This window comes from Sceloporus occidentalis, unplaced genomic scaffold (genome assembly GCF_023333645.1).
Source record: "Sceloporus occidentalis isolate IW3139 unplaced genomic scaffold, rSceOcc1.0.p SCAF_3, whole genome shotgun sequence".
Classification (NCBI taxonomy): domain Eukaryota; kingdom Metazoa; phylum Chordata; class Lepidosauria; order Squamata; family Phrynosomatidae; genus Sceloporus; species Sceloporus occidentalis.
In genome coordinates, this window is record NW_028316983.1 from 60,782,358 (window position 1) to 60,799,032 (window position 16,675).

The window sequence follows — 16,675 nt, forward strand, 5'->3', positions numbered from 1 at the left end:
AACCCCATCTGCCCGGCCAAAGAGATTTCCAGCTGCATCATTCAGTACTGGCTGGGTCCTGAGCATCACCAACAAAACAAAGGTGCTCCACAGACTGGCATTATACACTGGTGTGGGGGCATGGTGTGTGCATGCTGGTTGCCCCGACTCCACCCCCACGCTGGCCACCTGACCAGATGGCAGGTGGCGTCATGCCATGTCTTTGGCACAGCATTTACATGTGCTGCATTTAAGAAGCGACACCAGCTAGGACACCCTTTCCATGGTGCAAAAAGGAGCCGCTTTCTTCAGCTTTTTTTTGCACTACGGAAAGGCCAGATCAGGGCCACCGCATGTAATTCCTGCAGCCCCAATCTGGCAAGGAAAGGGGCAGCTGTAGGCTGCTCCAAATGGGTGGTCTGTTGAGCCAAATAGCCAGAGCAGTTCTTAGGAATGGAGCAAGAGAGGGATCAATTTTATAAGCAAAAGAAACCCCACTTCCACACATCACAGTTGGAAAACTGACTTTTTCATCTATAACTCACATCCTACAGCATGAATAGTTACTGGTCATAGTGGATGAGTACTGTTGGGGACTGTAGTTCAAAAGTAGATTTTCCAAGCTCTGAAACAGAACAGGCTCTCACAACCTAATGCTGCCCAAATGTGTTGGGATATGACTTCTGTCATCTTTGGACAACATAGTTTAAAATATCTGGAGGGCACCAAGTTGGGAAAGACTGGATTAGAGGCATGCATGTTTATAGCTGAATTTAACATGGTTGAACAAAAAAGAAAAAACACCCTTTACACAACAATGTTTTCATCTGAAGTATTAGTGGGTGTCCCTCTACTGTATTCCATTTTATTTTGGTATCTGTACCTACGTATTAAAACTATCTTATAGAGTTAGCAGTCACCATCAGTATTCACATTTGTAAACATGAAGGAATTTCTTCCTCAACTAAAATTAGGTTCATAGCTCTGTGTGTGATTACTTTCCTATGACAAGGAGGATTCCATTGTGCAACGTCTCACAGAGTTACCTGCAGGCATAGAAAGCGCTGACAATGATGCTTTATAGGTCTTCTTTCTTGTAATACTCCCTAGTTTAGATTTATTAGATGCTGAATTACTTGTTTCTCTGTACAGTTGGGATAGCAATTACAGATGGAGAAATGTGTACCTGTCCTGGACTGCAGCCAGCACACACAAACAACACCAATAAGGATGGCTAAGCTAGGCAAGCAACTGGGAACAGTCCACAAACCTGCAAGGAGTGATAGTTAAGGAGCAAGCCGAAAGCCAGAGCCAAAGTCAGGAAAACAGAGATCAGAGTAGTCAGTCCAGTCCAGGGTCAAGGCAACCAGAAGTAGCAAAAGTCCAGTCCGTTCCAAGATCAAGAGTCAAGGCAACAAGGAGTCAAGATACAGGGAGCCAGTGCAGGCAGCAATCACACCCAAGGATCATACAATAAACTCTGGCATTGAATTGGTGTCTCCCTGCTTCTTAAGTAGGAGATTCTCTCCTCGGTGCCAGCTGAGGCTTGCTTGCCAATTGTCTCTCAGCAATCCTCCTGGACCTGCATCTGCCAGCACTCTCAGCCCTGCGTTGTTTAAAGGAAGGAACCTCCAGGCCTGGTTCCTCCCCAGAGTCAACACTAGGCTGCTGTGCCACCAGAGGAATCCCATCAGTACTAGGACCTGGCTGAGCCTCCTTCTCTGGGACTGGGAGATCAGGGCTGGATTCTGGCAGAGCAGGATTAGCACCTGGTGTAGCCTCAATTACCTCTTGCTCTGGAGGAGCTTCATCCTCATCCTCCGAGACCTGCTCTTGGCTGGCCATGACAGTACCTGCTGTAGCTGGGTTCAGTACAATGCATCTTTTTCTCATTATATTACCTCATAGAAGTGTATTCTAACTCTGTAATAACACAACACATACTTCCTTTTAGCATTTGAGGTCTCAGCTCTGGGTAGCATTTAGAGTTTAGACTATGGGAGAATAGAGCAGTCAGTTTCATTTGATAAGTCTGTCACATTCTCAATTAACACATATCTGCACACAAAAGCAGATGGATTTGTGTTGATAGGACCAGAGCATCCTTTCTGTTTGATGGACAACTAGCATTCTCTTTTTGTACTTTCTTGTCTGTGTGTTGAGATGTTGAAAGAAGCCTTTCTCAATTCCATCAGTCAATAAACATGTTGAAATGCTCTTCTTTTTGTGTTGTAGAATCCCTATTCTTTCTATGCTATTTTTACTTCTGCAAGAATCTCCTCCCTAGAGGATGTGGTCTTTGGCAGATCAGTTTTCAATTCTCTCAGGGACATAGCATTCTCCTTCCAGGGTCAGTTCACCACTTTTCCAGTTGCAGAAAAACCAAAGGGAGGAAAGACAAGTCATTCAACTGGCCAACCTTCTATGCTAAATATATTTAACAAATAGGGTTTGTAGTGGTTGAAAGGAATCTAGTAGAGAAGTGGGATACTGTCGGTGCCAATTTCCTTGTTAAAACTGTTTTAAAAAGTCTGAATCTAGATCCTCTGCAGACACTGTTCATATGGCTGACCAAATGGCCACTTGAAGGACTACAGTTGCTAGTAATACTCAGTCTTCCTTAAACATTTTTCATAAAGCATCTTAGTGTCTTGCAAGGCTGGTACTGGAAAAGAGTGGTCAACACTCTACTAAAACAAGTAATAAAAATGAGAGGATTTTTTTTAATTGTAGGAAGCAGCTTGAGGTTGGACAAAAACATAAGACCTAACATGACTAGCTGACACATTCCCCTGATACAGATGGTGTTCTCGGTCTTTGGATATTCTTGGTAAGGTGGGAATCGACTTCTTCGTCCAGTCTACACCGAAGCTTCCATAGGGATAGTGAGGGAGGCAGCACCCCTACCTCCATTAGTCCCAAAGTCTTTCAAGTTTCCCAGTTTTGGGTGCCTAATTTTTATGAAGGATATTGACAAGTTGGAGAAGGTCTAGAGACGGGCAACAGGAGGTATGGGAGAACAAAATATATGAGGAAGGTTGAAGGAACTGGGCTTGTTCAACTTGGTGAAGAAGAGACTGAGGTGTGACATTATCACATTCTTTAAATACCTCAAGGGCTATCACAAAGAGGAGGAAATGGACAGGACTAAGTATAATGGCCAGAAGTTACAAGAGGATGGATTTCAATTGAACATTATAAGGATATTCCTGACAGTAAAGAGTAATTCAGCAATGAAACCAATTGCCTTGAGAGGTGATGGGGTCTCGTCCTCTGGATTCCTTCAGAAAGAGGCTGAACTGCTACCTGCTGGGGATGCTCTAGCTCAGTGGTTCTCAACCTTCCTAATGCCGCAGCTCTTTAATACAGTTCCTCATGTTGGTCTCGGTTCCTAAGACCATCAGAAACATGTGTTTTCCAATTGTCTTAACCGACCCCTATGAAAGGGTCATTCGACTCCAAAAGAGTCGTAACCCAGAGGTTGAGAACTGCAGCTGGAGATCCTGCATTGCACAGGGTGTTGAACTCAGTGGCCCATGAGGTCCCTTCCAATTCTATGATTCTATGTTTTCAAAGTTTCTGTTAAACATGTAATGCCCAGGAACACATCTGCTCTGTAAACTGAGGCATACCAGTATTTGGTCAAGATCTATCACTTTCATTGCTGCAACAACTCCATCTCCAACATCCACAGGCTTGTTTGTTTTTAAAAGAAAAGAAAGATAATTATCTGTGATTCATCAAAGAAAAGCTTTGGTTGGTATCTTAGAAACTGAGAAACCCTCAGCGATGTATTTGTTTGTCAAATTTTCAACAAGAATTTCCTTTCCTAATTGCCAATCTCTGTGTCAGGAAAGCCATCCTTAATCATCAGTGAACAAGCTCTTGTTTTCTCCTCATCCTCTGCCTTGTTTTAAAAGTGCTATTGAGTAGGCTTTTCAAAGTTGCTGGAATCTGTCATGTGCCATCTTGGCTTGATAATGTGGTTTTGGATACCCTGGTTTTGCCAAGTCATCCTCCAGAGAACACTGTCTGTTTTGCAACAATCTTATTTTCTCTCTCTCACTGCCACTCCTGGCCTTTCTGTTCCTCTAAATTGCTTCAGAATATTCCAGGCTGAACTGAAGCCAACCCTGGATAAAGCAGAATACTGTTTTTAGTGTGTCACATGTATCTTCAATTTCAAAATACTTGATCCAGAAAACCTTCAGGAACGAGAACCCAGCACTCTGGTTTCCCAATGTTTGGCTAAGAAGACAACCTCTGCCTATTTTCACTGAAAGCACAGAACTTGATGCCTTTGTACAAACCAAACGATGTTGGCCACAAATCATGGAATGGAAGGTAGCCATAGCTTAAATTCAGCTGACTGGTCTGCATTGGTGAACACAGATATTTTGCTCAGGGATTCTTCAAATATTTCATGGCCACAAGGGTTGGAAGATTTCTAAAACTCAAGTAAAAGCTGTTTAAGATGAGTTTTGAATGTGATGTCACCTACTGAAATGTTTCCATCTTTGACAGAGATTGGACTTTAATTAATTAAGTATTAATGGGCATGTTTCTTGGTTGTACTATTTTTTAATGTTTATAATCATTCCATACTTCTATTTCACCCTACCATTATTTCTACAGATCCTTGTTAAATATTAAATTTTGCATAGAAACTATCACCATCACTGTGGTCTCATCTAGACTGGGACTTGCAGTTACTATCAGTAATTGCAATCTATGGTTAATTAATTACTGTACAGTTATGAAAGTTTGAGTCCTGCTTGCTCTTCATATACGTCTGGTCTTGGCCTTATTGGTGCCACAGGAATGGTATGGAAAAGAAGCTCCACATGGTGTTGCCCCACATCTACCCATGCACATACCCAGTGTCTCAGTAATAAACTCAGTGTTCCCCCATGGCTGAGGACCCTTGAGAAGAGACATGCAGGGTGGTTATGTGATCCATGGTGGTAAATGTTTCTGTGTATTATTGCAAGGGTAAGGATCCTTTGGCAAAGAAAAGCCAACCCTGTGCTGATTGTAATGCATACATCATTCCTGTGAATCACCCTAAGAACAAGACACATAATGTCAAGGGAGATTGTAATAGTCTCATACTGGTTTTTGGATACTTCTATTGAAGAGAATGGCTTGCTTTGTGATTATTCCATTATCCTGTGAAAGAACTGCCATGTTCAGCCAGGGTGGCTGTCCATTTCTTGGTAATGAAATCTGTTTATGTGTGAGTGTGTGAATACATCTCACTGAGTGAGTCCTTGATAGCATAACAGAAAGTATTCGGTTTAGTAAGATGCTGGCAGGTTTCATTTTATTTGGTGAGATGTTTTATTTTCTGCTGCCAGCTCTATCTTGGTTTTATATTCTCCTTCTTTAGTCAATTCGTTTATTCTTTTTGCATTTAAAATTTTTACAGAACATACATTGCACAGAGTGTTTTGAGTTGTTTAAGTTGCAATAAAATAAATAAACAACACTGTTTTTTCACTAAAAAAGCTAATCCTAAATTCTATAGTAACAATCCGTGGTCTAGTAATTTGTTCGGTCACCCTCATTTTCCAGGCAGTATCACTCATTGCTCTCTTCAGAGATAGAAAAGTTGAATGACTATATGAAAGCTAGTGCCACAATGAACCAATTAGTTTCTTGGAATGGTTGTTCTCTAAGTAAGCTTGCCAGGCCAGAAATATCCCAAGCTCTGAGATTTCAGGGCCCAAACCTGAGACCTGGGAATGGTCCATGGTAATATTGCAGGGGTGGGCCTTGGTGATGTCAGTATACTATTATCAACTATGCCTACTTAGAGTAAGTCCTTCAAACAAAATCAAAAAGTCTAACAAAGGAGAAAATATTTATCAACTTGGAAATAATGTTTTCCAAGCTATACAGTGAACTCGGGGGGGGGGGGCATATTTCCCCCCCAGCTCTCTTTTGCAAATGTTTGCCAAGACACCTTTTACCACTACTTGGGAGTTGTAGTCTAACCAAATAGTTTTCTATGCTATCCTTTGAATAAAAAATAAATAAATAGAGAAACATTCCCAGCTCTGTTTGAAACATTTCTGTAGTCACTGCTTTGAGTAACACAAGGGAGTTGCAATCCATCCAAAGAAAGCTCAGCTTTAAAGACTTGATTGTTTCTGTAAAGGGCCATGTAAATATATGGTCCTGTATAAATATATGTTAATAATAATAATAATAATAATAATAGGAAACCCATTTTTCCCAAACCAGTTTTTAATACTTCTGTAAGTATTGTTTTAAAAACATGAATGCTGTCAACTAACCAAACCTTTCTAAACAAGCAAAGGAAAAAATTTCAATGCTTTCAATGGGTTATTCCCATTCACCAGTGTTCCTCATTGACTTGCCTCCCTCCCTCCCTTTTTACAGTCAAATTATGGAATTGTCTCACTCTCAACATCATTTTAAAAATTATACTACATATTTGGGAGAGGAAGATAGAGATGACGGTGATGGTCATTGCTAATACAATATATCCCAGTTTCAAGGTTTTCTTGAAGAGCTGGGAGCAAAGGAGGAATTGAGAAGACATTGAGGGAGGAATGAAGATGAATGTAGCAAGAAAGATGAAGAAAGGAAAAAGAGAGGGAGCAGAGTGACAATTAAAGATGGGGAAGAAGAAAGAACACAAATGTAACCAGAAATGGGGATGAGAGATGAGAGGAGAAAGAACATGGGAGAGGAAGAAGAGTGGAGAAGGAGTGTAGAAGAAAGGGGGAAAAGATGTCATTTAGGAGTTGTGCATGGAGGAGAAGGGGAAGGATAAAGAGGGTGAGAGGCAAAAGGAGATGCTTAGCTAGGAATTTGATGTGTGCTTTTGGGGGAAACCATACTCAATGTCTCCTGAGATGATGGCTAGTGAGGCAGTCTAGAAGTTTCCAAAATGACTCTCCCTCCTATTGAGAAACTTTGAGAGAAGGAGAAGTGGGAGAAGAGCTGCACTTTGTCCTATTTTTTCTTCTTGCCCTGAGGCCATGTTCTGACGATCTTCTTGTCCTGAGGCCAGAACAGTAGGGTATTTTAAAAGAGATTTTCATGGCCAGAATGGTCAGTGTTTTGGAATTTGTCCCATTCATCAGTGGATCCTTTGGTAAATAATGCCTTGGCGCACCAAAGGAAATGGCATTTACAATCTGTTCATCCCAGAATAAGCCTGACTATGGTCATCTAATGAACTGTCTGCTTTCATTCATTCTTGCCCACAAGACAGTTGTTTTATCAGATAATCCCATTATAAAAAGTTCTGTTAACAAAGTCACACGGATAGAAACAATGAGCATGTATACTGTGCTTAGAATGTCCAAAGGGCTTCCATGTGGTTATCTTGGGACAGTTTTGTAAATCTGATCAGAGCTGTGTTTTCCACATTTTGGAAAGGAGGTGAATGGGTGGTGGAGGAAAGGCTGAGAGTAAAGCTGTGCAAATATCCTCTTGGGAGTTCACGCGTGTCCATATTTGTTGTTGTTAACTACCGTCAAGCTGACTTCAATTTATGGTGACCCTATGTATAAGAGACCTCCAAGTCACTCTGCCATCAACAGTCCTGCTCAGTTCCCACATACTCAGGGCTTCCTTGATTGAGTCCCTCCATCTATTATGGCACGGCTATAATACTTCAATTGGTGTGGCCTCATCCTATGGAATTCTGGGATTTGTAGTTTTGTGAGTACTTGGACTGTAGTGCAGTATTACTAGGGTGTGTGCCAGAATATTTTAAATAACTAGCCAAACTACAGATTCCAGGATTATGTGCCAGGGAACCAAAGAGGGTAAAGTAGTATCAAGCTGCTGCAATTATGTGGTATGGCTATGCTCTGAGGCAAAGTTTGAGCTGGGAACTTGCTGCATGGCAGCTTAAAACTCTTATCCATTACAGGACACCCAGCCTTCTCAGACAACAAAGCCACAGGTGTCACTAGGCGCTTGTGCACAAACTCTTTGGTTAAATCATTTGTGATACGTTTTGGGACAGGCAGGAGAGAAACTCCAAAGACTTTCAAAATATTCTTTCACAGCAGAGGCAACCGGATGCACAGCCAGGTATAAGCCTCATTGTGACCTTTCTTTACATTTTCCAAAAGAACGCCAAAAGATTTTCTCGGAACCGGATACCATTAAACAAAAATGACAAATAAGATGCAGTAAGAAAGGACAAAGTAATGCACATTTTGGAAGAAGAGCCTAGACATGGTGGAGCCATGCATCCCTGCCATGACTTTTCTGCTTTCTTTTTGGAGGGGTTGAAGTATCCGATGGAGGGAGAGAGCAGGGATATTATGTAGAGAATACTGCACAGAGTCCAGGTCTGGTCACTCCATCACATAAAGAGTATAGAGACAAAGCCAAATTAGTCTGGAATATCAGTATGCAAAGGGATCTTGTAGCAGGGATGTAGACCAGGTCTATGAAAACTTATGGTACAACTTCTTTTGCATAGTTAGTCTCAAAAGTGCTAGAAGATCCCTTTGCATGTATAAAAGGAGACTGGAGTGCTGGAAAAATAGCACAGTAAAAGGGATGGTCTGCAGACATGTGTAAACAAGGCATCAACTGAATTCAAAGACAGTTAGCCATGTTAGTCTGGAAAAATCAGTATGCAAAGGGATCTTACAGCATTTTTGAGACTAAATGAAAGAAAGAAGTTGGCAGTATGAGGTTTCATAGACTTGAGACTACTTAAGTCTACGAAAGCTCATGCTCCCAACTTCTTTCCTTCAGTTAGTCTCAAAGGTGCTGCAAAATCCCTTTGCAAGGCATTAACCAGTTATTCAGGCCTAAATTTGTTTCTTGTGGGTAGAATTCTGGTGGGTCAATTCCTACTTCATTTTTAAAGATGGTAAGGAGTCCAGCCCTGTGTCCTATTCCTTAGCCCACGTTCTTGGATAAAATACATGATTGAAAACAAGTTCCTTCATCCTCCAACCTGGAAGGCTTCAGAAATGAATCTTCATTTCATTTTTCTCTCTAAACGAACCCAAACAAATTGGCAACTGGCTCACATACGCTTTTAGCCACTAAAAGAAGACAGGGAATCTACTTCTACTGCCTGTAAGTTCATTTCCAAGATCCAGGTGGATGGTTTAATAAAATAAGAGTATTGTGGGAGAGGGAGAGGGGGAGTTGTGGTAGGGTGACTTCAGTGTTGGACTTAGACTCTGGGAGACCAAGGTTCGAATCCCTCCTTGGTCCTGGAAACCCACTGGGTGACACCTTGGCCAAGTCGCTCACTCTCAGCCTCAAAGGCAGTGGCAAACCTCCTATCAACAAAGAATGCCAAAGAAGCCTTGTGCCTTGGCTTAGGGTTGCCTCTAAGTTGGGAGCAGCATGAAGGCACAAACCACCAACAACAGAGTTGATGACTGAAGGGCAGAAATGGGGCTCTGGAAAGGGCACAACGGAGTCAGCAGAGCAACTCTGCCCTGCAAGAGTTTGTTGCAGATGCTTCTTGAAATGGTATCCTTGCATACTGTTCCCTTGTGGATCTTGGGCGATGATGATGATGATGATGATGGCTCATATCTGGGGGCAAAGAGCAGCCTTTGGCCTTGTTTTGGGGGGCGCTTCCTGTTCCTTGCATCTGGGCCAGAGCCCTTCTCCTTTCTCTTTGCCTGCTCCGTGTCTCTGGACTGAGGACCAAAGAGGCCATGCCTGGATTTGGGGGCAGAGATGGAGGGAGAGAGAGAGAGAGAGAGAGAGAGAGAGAGAGAGAGAGCACTTCCTCCTCTTCCTCCCCTGGAGTTCTGCTGAGGGGGGGGGGAATATTTAATATTTAAAAAGCAATTAATAAAGGAGAGGGGGATGTGGATCAGGAAGGCAGCCTCCTCCTCCTCCTCCTCCTCCTCCTCCTCTTCCTCTCGTGGCCTGGAGCCCAGGCAGGGAGGCAGCCAGCGCCAGGCCTCCAGTCAGGGCCCCAGAGAGAGAGAGAGAGAGAGAGAGAGGAAGAAGGGGAGGAGGAAGAGGAAGGATCGGAGGAAAAGGAGAGGAGGCAGGAGAAGAGAAGGGGAGGAGAACAAGAGAAGGAAGGAAGGAAGGAGGAGGAGAGAAAGGAGGAGGAGGAGGAGGAGGGGGGCTGCCGTGCTGCTCCTCCTCTGAGGCTCCTGGCCTTGCGGGCAGCAGCCCGAGTGTCATCCGCCGCGGGGCCGGGCTGGTGCTGCTGCCTGCCGCCTGCTGCCCTCTCCTTGCCTCTCCTCCCTGGTTGCCGGGCTGCCTCTGGGATGGCCGAGCTGGGGCTGCTGTGCGCCGAGCAGGGCGGGGGCCGGGCGGTGCGGGCCCCGCGGGACCCTCGGCTGCTGGAGGACGGGCGGGTGCTGCGGAACCTGCTCCGGCAGGAAGAGCGCTACAGCCCCCGCGCCTCCTCCCTGCAGTGCCTCCAGAGGGAGGTCCAGCCCCACATGCGCCGCATGCTGGCCTTCTGGATGCTGGAGGTGGGTGCCCCCTCCGCCCGGGATCGGGACCTTGCCTTCACCCCCCTTCCCCCTTCCCCCTTCCATCCCTCCAGACAAAAGGAGCCTCGTGCTGGCCCTCCTTCCCTTCCTCCTCCTTTCCTTTTTATCCAGGGCTTACTTCCAGGTAAGTGCGGGGACCCCAGGGCCTCCCCGGCCAAAAGCAGGGCAGGATGCCCAAGGCCCAGGAAGGGAGGCAAGGGGCAGAGAGAGAGAGAGAGAGAGAGCCGGGGGCCCCTAAGTAACGCTCCCGACGTATAGCAACGCTAGGGGTTTCTTGGCATGATTTGTTCGGGGAGGGGGGTGGCATTGCCATCTTCTGAGGCTGAGAAAGTGTGACTTGACCCAGGAGGTTTCATGGCTCAGCAAGGATTTGATGAAGCCTGGTCTCCAAAGTCATAGTCCAACACTCAAATCATTATATCATAGACATAACTCTATATATTTCCATATATATATATATATATCTCCCTATATGTGTGCATGTGCCCATATATATCAATATCTATATCTGTACCTGTGTGTGTGTGCCCATCCATATATATTTATTGCTGTAATCCCACCTCAATCCCCATATTTTCAAACTACGGATAGAAATGGCTGACTATGCTTTCCGAGGGCAGCCACCTCTTAGATGGAAACTTAGCTTTCATGGGATTTACTCCCAGGTAAAGGGGTTGCATAGGATTGAGGCCTGTATGTGGAAGAACCTGTGGGGGCTAGAGGGGAAATTCAGCCTCTTTTTGTGGGGGAGGTATTTTTTGTGGGGCAGTATTGAGGGGGTGTCGTGTTTTATAATGGATCCAATCTCTTTGGAGTTGGGGAGAGCCACAGATGAAGAGATGAAATGACTGACAATGTGCAAAGGCCCCATCTGGCCTGGTTTTGGGGTGCTGTTGCAAAAGCACCCTGTTGGCGCATGCCGAGGGAAAGGTCCTGGAAGGCCGGCTGATGAAGCCCCTTTTCCTTGTCGAGGTGTAAGGCGGCCTCTAGGGGTCCCAGAGCCCTCTCTTGCCCTGCGCAAGATGCAGGGACTGCTTGAGGTTCCTTGCCCCAAATCTGCACATTTTCAGAGCCAGAGATCCAGGTGGAAGAGAGGGCAGAAAATGGAAAGGAGCAGTCAGATGCAGACAGACTTTGATCTCTGCCTGGAACGGGAGGCATCTTGGAGGAAAGGAATACGTTGGGTCAATCGTGGGGGGAAAATCCAACAAAAGATTTGATTGTTAAGTCAAACAAATAATGTAGCTTTTCATCCAGTATTTTCACCAGAGAGCCAGTGTGGTTTGAGAGCAGAACTATGTCTTTGGAGACCAGGGTTCACATTCCCACTTGGCCATGGAAACCCACTGGATCACTTTGGGTGAGTCACACACTCTCAGCCTCAGAACAAATCTTACCGAGGAAGTCCCATAGTCACCTTACAGTCACCAAACGTTAACGGCACACAACAACAACATTCCCTACTTCTACTCAGGCTGGATTGTAGTTAAACCACAGGCAGAAATTCAATTGGCAAGGCTTTTCTAATTCAGAAAATGAAGCAATGGGGCTTCATTTGTTAGATTTTTGTGCAAAACAGGGAGGGTAGATTCCGAAGACCTTCTTAGGCCTGTCTAAATTTGAAAGACAAATGCCCTATGAATTTGGCTATTTCTTTTCACCCCTCTGTGCAAGATACTGTTCTGCAAACAGTATTTTGAAGGGGAAAAAATCACTATAAATTGCCACTTTCCTCGAAGAATGTGTGCCATGCTGGGTTGGCGCATAGACTGGGGCTTGTAAAGAGCCCCTTGCCTTGGCCTGGTCACCTGGCTGGAGGTAGGAATGGCTCCCGGGAATGTAGGCTCTCCAAAACTCAGAAACTGAGTGGGAGAGAATTCATTCTTTTTCCTGCTGTGTTGTCAGTCAGTGTCACACATTCTGGCAATCATCTTGGAAAACAGACTGTTGAGGGTTCTTTCTGTGATTTCCTCAACTTTCTGTATTCCGTTGTAAATCTGCTGGACTATTTTCTTTGAAGCCCATTTCAGTGTATAAGTGATAATTGAGACTAATAAAAAGCTTTAAAACAGGAAAACCCAGTCATGACAAATTCATGCAAAAATGGCCCTGTTACTAACCCGTAGTAAAGCTGTGCAAGAAAGAATAAGCTTTTGCAGAAAAATAAAATCCAGTGTTAATTGTTAACACCAATTTCTTGGATTCAATGTGGGCAGTGTTTCGGTAACTTAGTCTAGTCAGTGGTCAGAAAGAGGGACTGGAAGTTGAGGCTCTTTCCCCCCTTTTGTTTAGCATTTTGATTCCAAAGATGATTCTTGGTTAATATTGTCATCGTTTGATAGCTTCCTGTGGGCACATACCATTCATTTCAATGGAGTTTGTACTGGCATCAGATTCAGAGGGACAGGGTTGTAATGTTCTGTAGAGGAGTAGGAATGGTTTGATTCTTACTCACTAAACATGACACACTGGGACAGAATTTACAAAACCTAACTGTGGTTCTGTGTTCAAAATCTGGTTGCAATTGCTGCTGACTAAAAAAGACTTCTGCCCTCAGTACATGAATGACTTGGAATAAATGGGACCTTAAAAGTGCTCATTGCTGTCAGTATTTAAATATGTCAATATAAATCCCCAGCTGAAGAGCAGCAGCTTGAGGGAGGTTGAATTAAAGTTTTAAGCCCATATCAAATACTGTTATGTGTTTTAACATGGAGATAACCTGGCAGCAAATGCTATGTCTGATTCTTTCACTAAGGCCTGGTTATTGTAATATTATTGTACCTGTGTAGATTGACTTCTATGTCTTTCCACAGAATCCTGTGAAGAAGCAAAATGTTTCCAATTTTCAGGTAGAAAGTATGTCTCAGTGACCAACCCAAGTTTGCAGAAGAAGTCTATGGCAGGGAAAGGAACTGTAGCTTGATCCCTGGGTTCCCTATTTAAGCAGTTTAGTGTCCTTTCATACTACATAATTAGAACACTATGATTCCCTTTTAACTGCCATGGCAATGTTCTACCAAATCCTGGTTTTTGTTGTTTGGTCAGGTGCTAAAGCTCTCTGGCTCAGAATTCTAATTTCTCTGTAAACTGCAAATCCAAGGATTCTGTAGGATTGAACCATGGCCATTAAAGCACAGGTATTCCATTATAACTGTGTATCAGGAAAGGGCCCTTAAGCTCTTTGTCTTTCCTCAGAGTTACATTCATACAGAGTATTTTGATAATGTTTTTCTTAAAGCTTCTATGTGGATAAGCGTGGATGCCTACCTGTTCATGAACATCCTTACCTTAGTTTTGTTTGTTTGGTGTTGTTAGGTTTGTGAGGAGCAGAAGTGTGAAGAGGAGGTGTTTCCCTTGGCTATGAATTACGTCGATCGCTACCTGTCCTGTGTCCCTACCCGCAAAAACCACTTGCAGCTTCTGGGAGCTGTCTGTATGCTTCTGGCCTCCAAACTGCGAGAGACCACACCTCTAAGCGTGGAGAAACTCTGCATCTATACAGACAATTCCATCACACCATGTGAAGTTTGGGTAAGCTGTTTTCCTTTCTCTGGTTATAGGATTCCTTCTCCATTTCAACAGGTCAGTTTGTGCTGCCAATGCCTAGCAATGGATAAGCACGGTGGTTGCTTCTTCCTGTATGGCATAGCTGTTCCTTTTTCCTGCTCTTTTCCAAGTAGACCTGACACTTCTTTGTGGCTCTGGCAGCATGCTCTTTTCATATTCTTTGATTTTCCTCCTGACAGTAATAGCTGTTTGTAAGTGATCTGGAGTTGAAGGTTGAAAGCCTCAAATTATTTAGGAATGGCTAAAGAAAGGAGGATTGCAAAGAGCTCCAGAAGAAATCTGTTCTGTTCTCATATCCCCATAGTATGGAAAGGGGAATCCTGTAGGTTGCCGGATGTGAAGAGAACTCACTAGTTTACCGGTTCTGTTTGGACAGAATAGGTTATCCTGAATGTAAGAACTGTTTGCACTCTCCCTTTGATGCTGACTGCCGTAGAATGTTTATGACAGATGCTGGGGTTTGCATGTGTAGCAAAGTATTATTTGGAATTGAAGTGTAGATATTACAACAGCATGGCTGTTTCCAATAGTCATTCCAATTGTAGACTTGGCAGAGCTCATAAGTACATTCAACAGGTAAGACAACATCTCACTTAAGACATTCCATTGTTAAGAACATGTTGCTGCTCTTGTTCACTCTTAGAGTATGGCCACAGGCCTGGACTGGTGACAAAATAGTTTCTCTACTAAAAGATTAATAGATCAGTTAAAATCAGTTAACTGATTTAAAATTTTCAGCCAGTTAGGGGTGCTTTATTAACAAGGCAGCACCTATCTCAGCTGGTGTTGTCCTGTACTAGGTCCTTATGAGTGCAGGACATATTTTCAACCACAAATGTAATATGCACATATTATGTATTCTGAGAGTATATTACTTGTTGGATTTTCATTGGGGTCCTGTGGTTTAAAGCTTTTGATTGAACGTGAAACTCTGTTTCTGGAAAACAAAAGTTCTTAAGGTGTCAAGATATTTTCAGCCTATAACATCCATCACTCCTAGTCAGCATAGCAACTGGTGAGGAATTATACGAAGTGCATAATTCCTCACCAGTCCTCTAAGGTGAAGGCATGGCAAAGGGTGAGCAGGTCATGTGCTGTTATTTACAGTGGAATCCTGGTTGTGTACACACAAAAGTAAATTCAGATATGGATTATTTTCTTTCAGAAAAGAAAGAAAGATATGAGCTTACCTTTTAACCTTTCTGCTAGGCTTTGACAAAGAAGAGGGTGGCATAGCTACCCTCTTACTTTAGCTCCAGAGACCTTGTTGAGGGACAAGCATCTTGAGGTGGCACTGTGGATCATGAGCAGAGATGCTGGATTAATGTGATCAGAGTGGTCAGGCCAGGCTGCCATCCCATTCTAATGCCAGCCTCACATCAGAATTGAAAGAGGAACTTTGGGTATAGCAAAGTATGTGCACATACAGAAGGATTCAACCAGCTCACAAAGCAACACGTCAGGATGGGTTGCTTTAAAGCAAGGAAGCGTAAGCCGCCAAAGCAAAAGGGCTGATTTAAATAACTGAATGAAACCACATTTCCAACTTTCATATCCTTTTCTGAATAAATATGCATTCTAGTTGGTGCAAGAATTAAAACATATTCTGCTTGCAACTAGGAAGAATCCTATATTACACATAACTGGAAATTTTTGGTCATCTTTTTTTTAAAATTTCAGAATTTTTATATATTTTAAGGGAACAATACAGAACTCAAGGATTTCTGTTTGACATTTCCTATACACATGTAAGGACACAAATTAAGATTGTTTACCTGAAGGTTAGTTGCCCAGAATATTCCAGAAGCATAGACTAGTGATGCTTGAACAGTAGTTTTACATCTTACTGGCAACAAATATGCATCAGCACAATCTGAAGGGTAGTGGTGGGGAAAATTGCAGAAATGGCACCATTTCTAAAGACCAGCCTGCTGCCCGCTGCCATATACACATTTTGGCAGAGCTCCTCTCTACCAGTGGGGCACCCCATCCTAACATCTTCCTTCGCTAGCTGGTGCATCTGCCAGTCAATATTGATGTGTATGTTATTTTAATTGCCAATGTTGAATATTCATAATTTACACAAAAATAAATACATAATTTAAAAAATATTTTATTATAACATAAAACATATCATAGATGTAAACATAACATAATATAAACATGACATAACATAAAAGATAACATAAATAAAATAAAACAAAAAAGCAAAGAAAAACATATAATAAGAATTTCTTTCATTTTCTTCATCTAATCTCTTTCCTTATCTCCTATCTGTGCTTGGTGTTTATACATATTGTTTGCATTGTTCCTTACTGATATACGAATGCTTTTTGAATACATAATTTAATTGTCATTCCAAATAGTGCTTGCTCTCCAAAGTCTTGTGTTAATAATGAAAATATGAATAGAGGCTATGACTGTATTACTTTTAGGTCCAAAATACACTCAGACTGGATTATTTCTGCAGTATGTTTTGGACCTGTGATGCCATTTTAAACAAGTTTTAGGAGATACTTTCTTTAAAAGAGATTAAAATTTGACTTAAATTTTAAAAAAACTTATTGGGTGTTTTTTAAAAAATACTAATTTTATTCACTCTGTGTGTTACAAAACATGATTTTTCTAGATCAGGGTTAGGGAAG

At 42.8% G+C, this 16,675-nt stretch overlaps 1 protein-coding gene across 2 annotated transcripts in view; it reads left to right on the top strand.

Annotated features, from left to right (window-relative positions):
* Nucleotides 1-16,675, top strand: part of CCND3 (cyclin D3) — a 103,472-nt gene that overhangs the window by 69,882 nt on the left and 16,915 nt on the right. Inside the window, exons 1-2 of one of the 2 annotated variants that reach the window (XM_089514624.1) lie at nucleotides 10,218-10,439; nucleotides 13,779-13,994. In XM_089514624.1, coding sequence (XP_089370750.1) covers nucleotides 10,230-10,439; nucleotides 13,779-13,994 — 426 coding nt within the window. In that variant the 5' untranslated portion in view covers nucleotides 10,218-10,229. Of the gene's footprint in view, nucleotides 1-10,217; nucleotides 10,440-13,778; nucleotides 13,995-16,675 lie in introns of those variants that run through there. The other variant, XM_089514625.1, reaches the window with a different exon arrangement.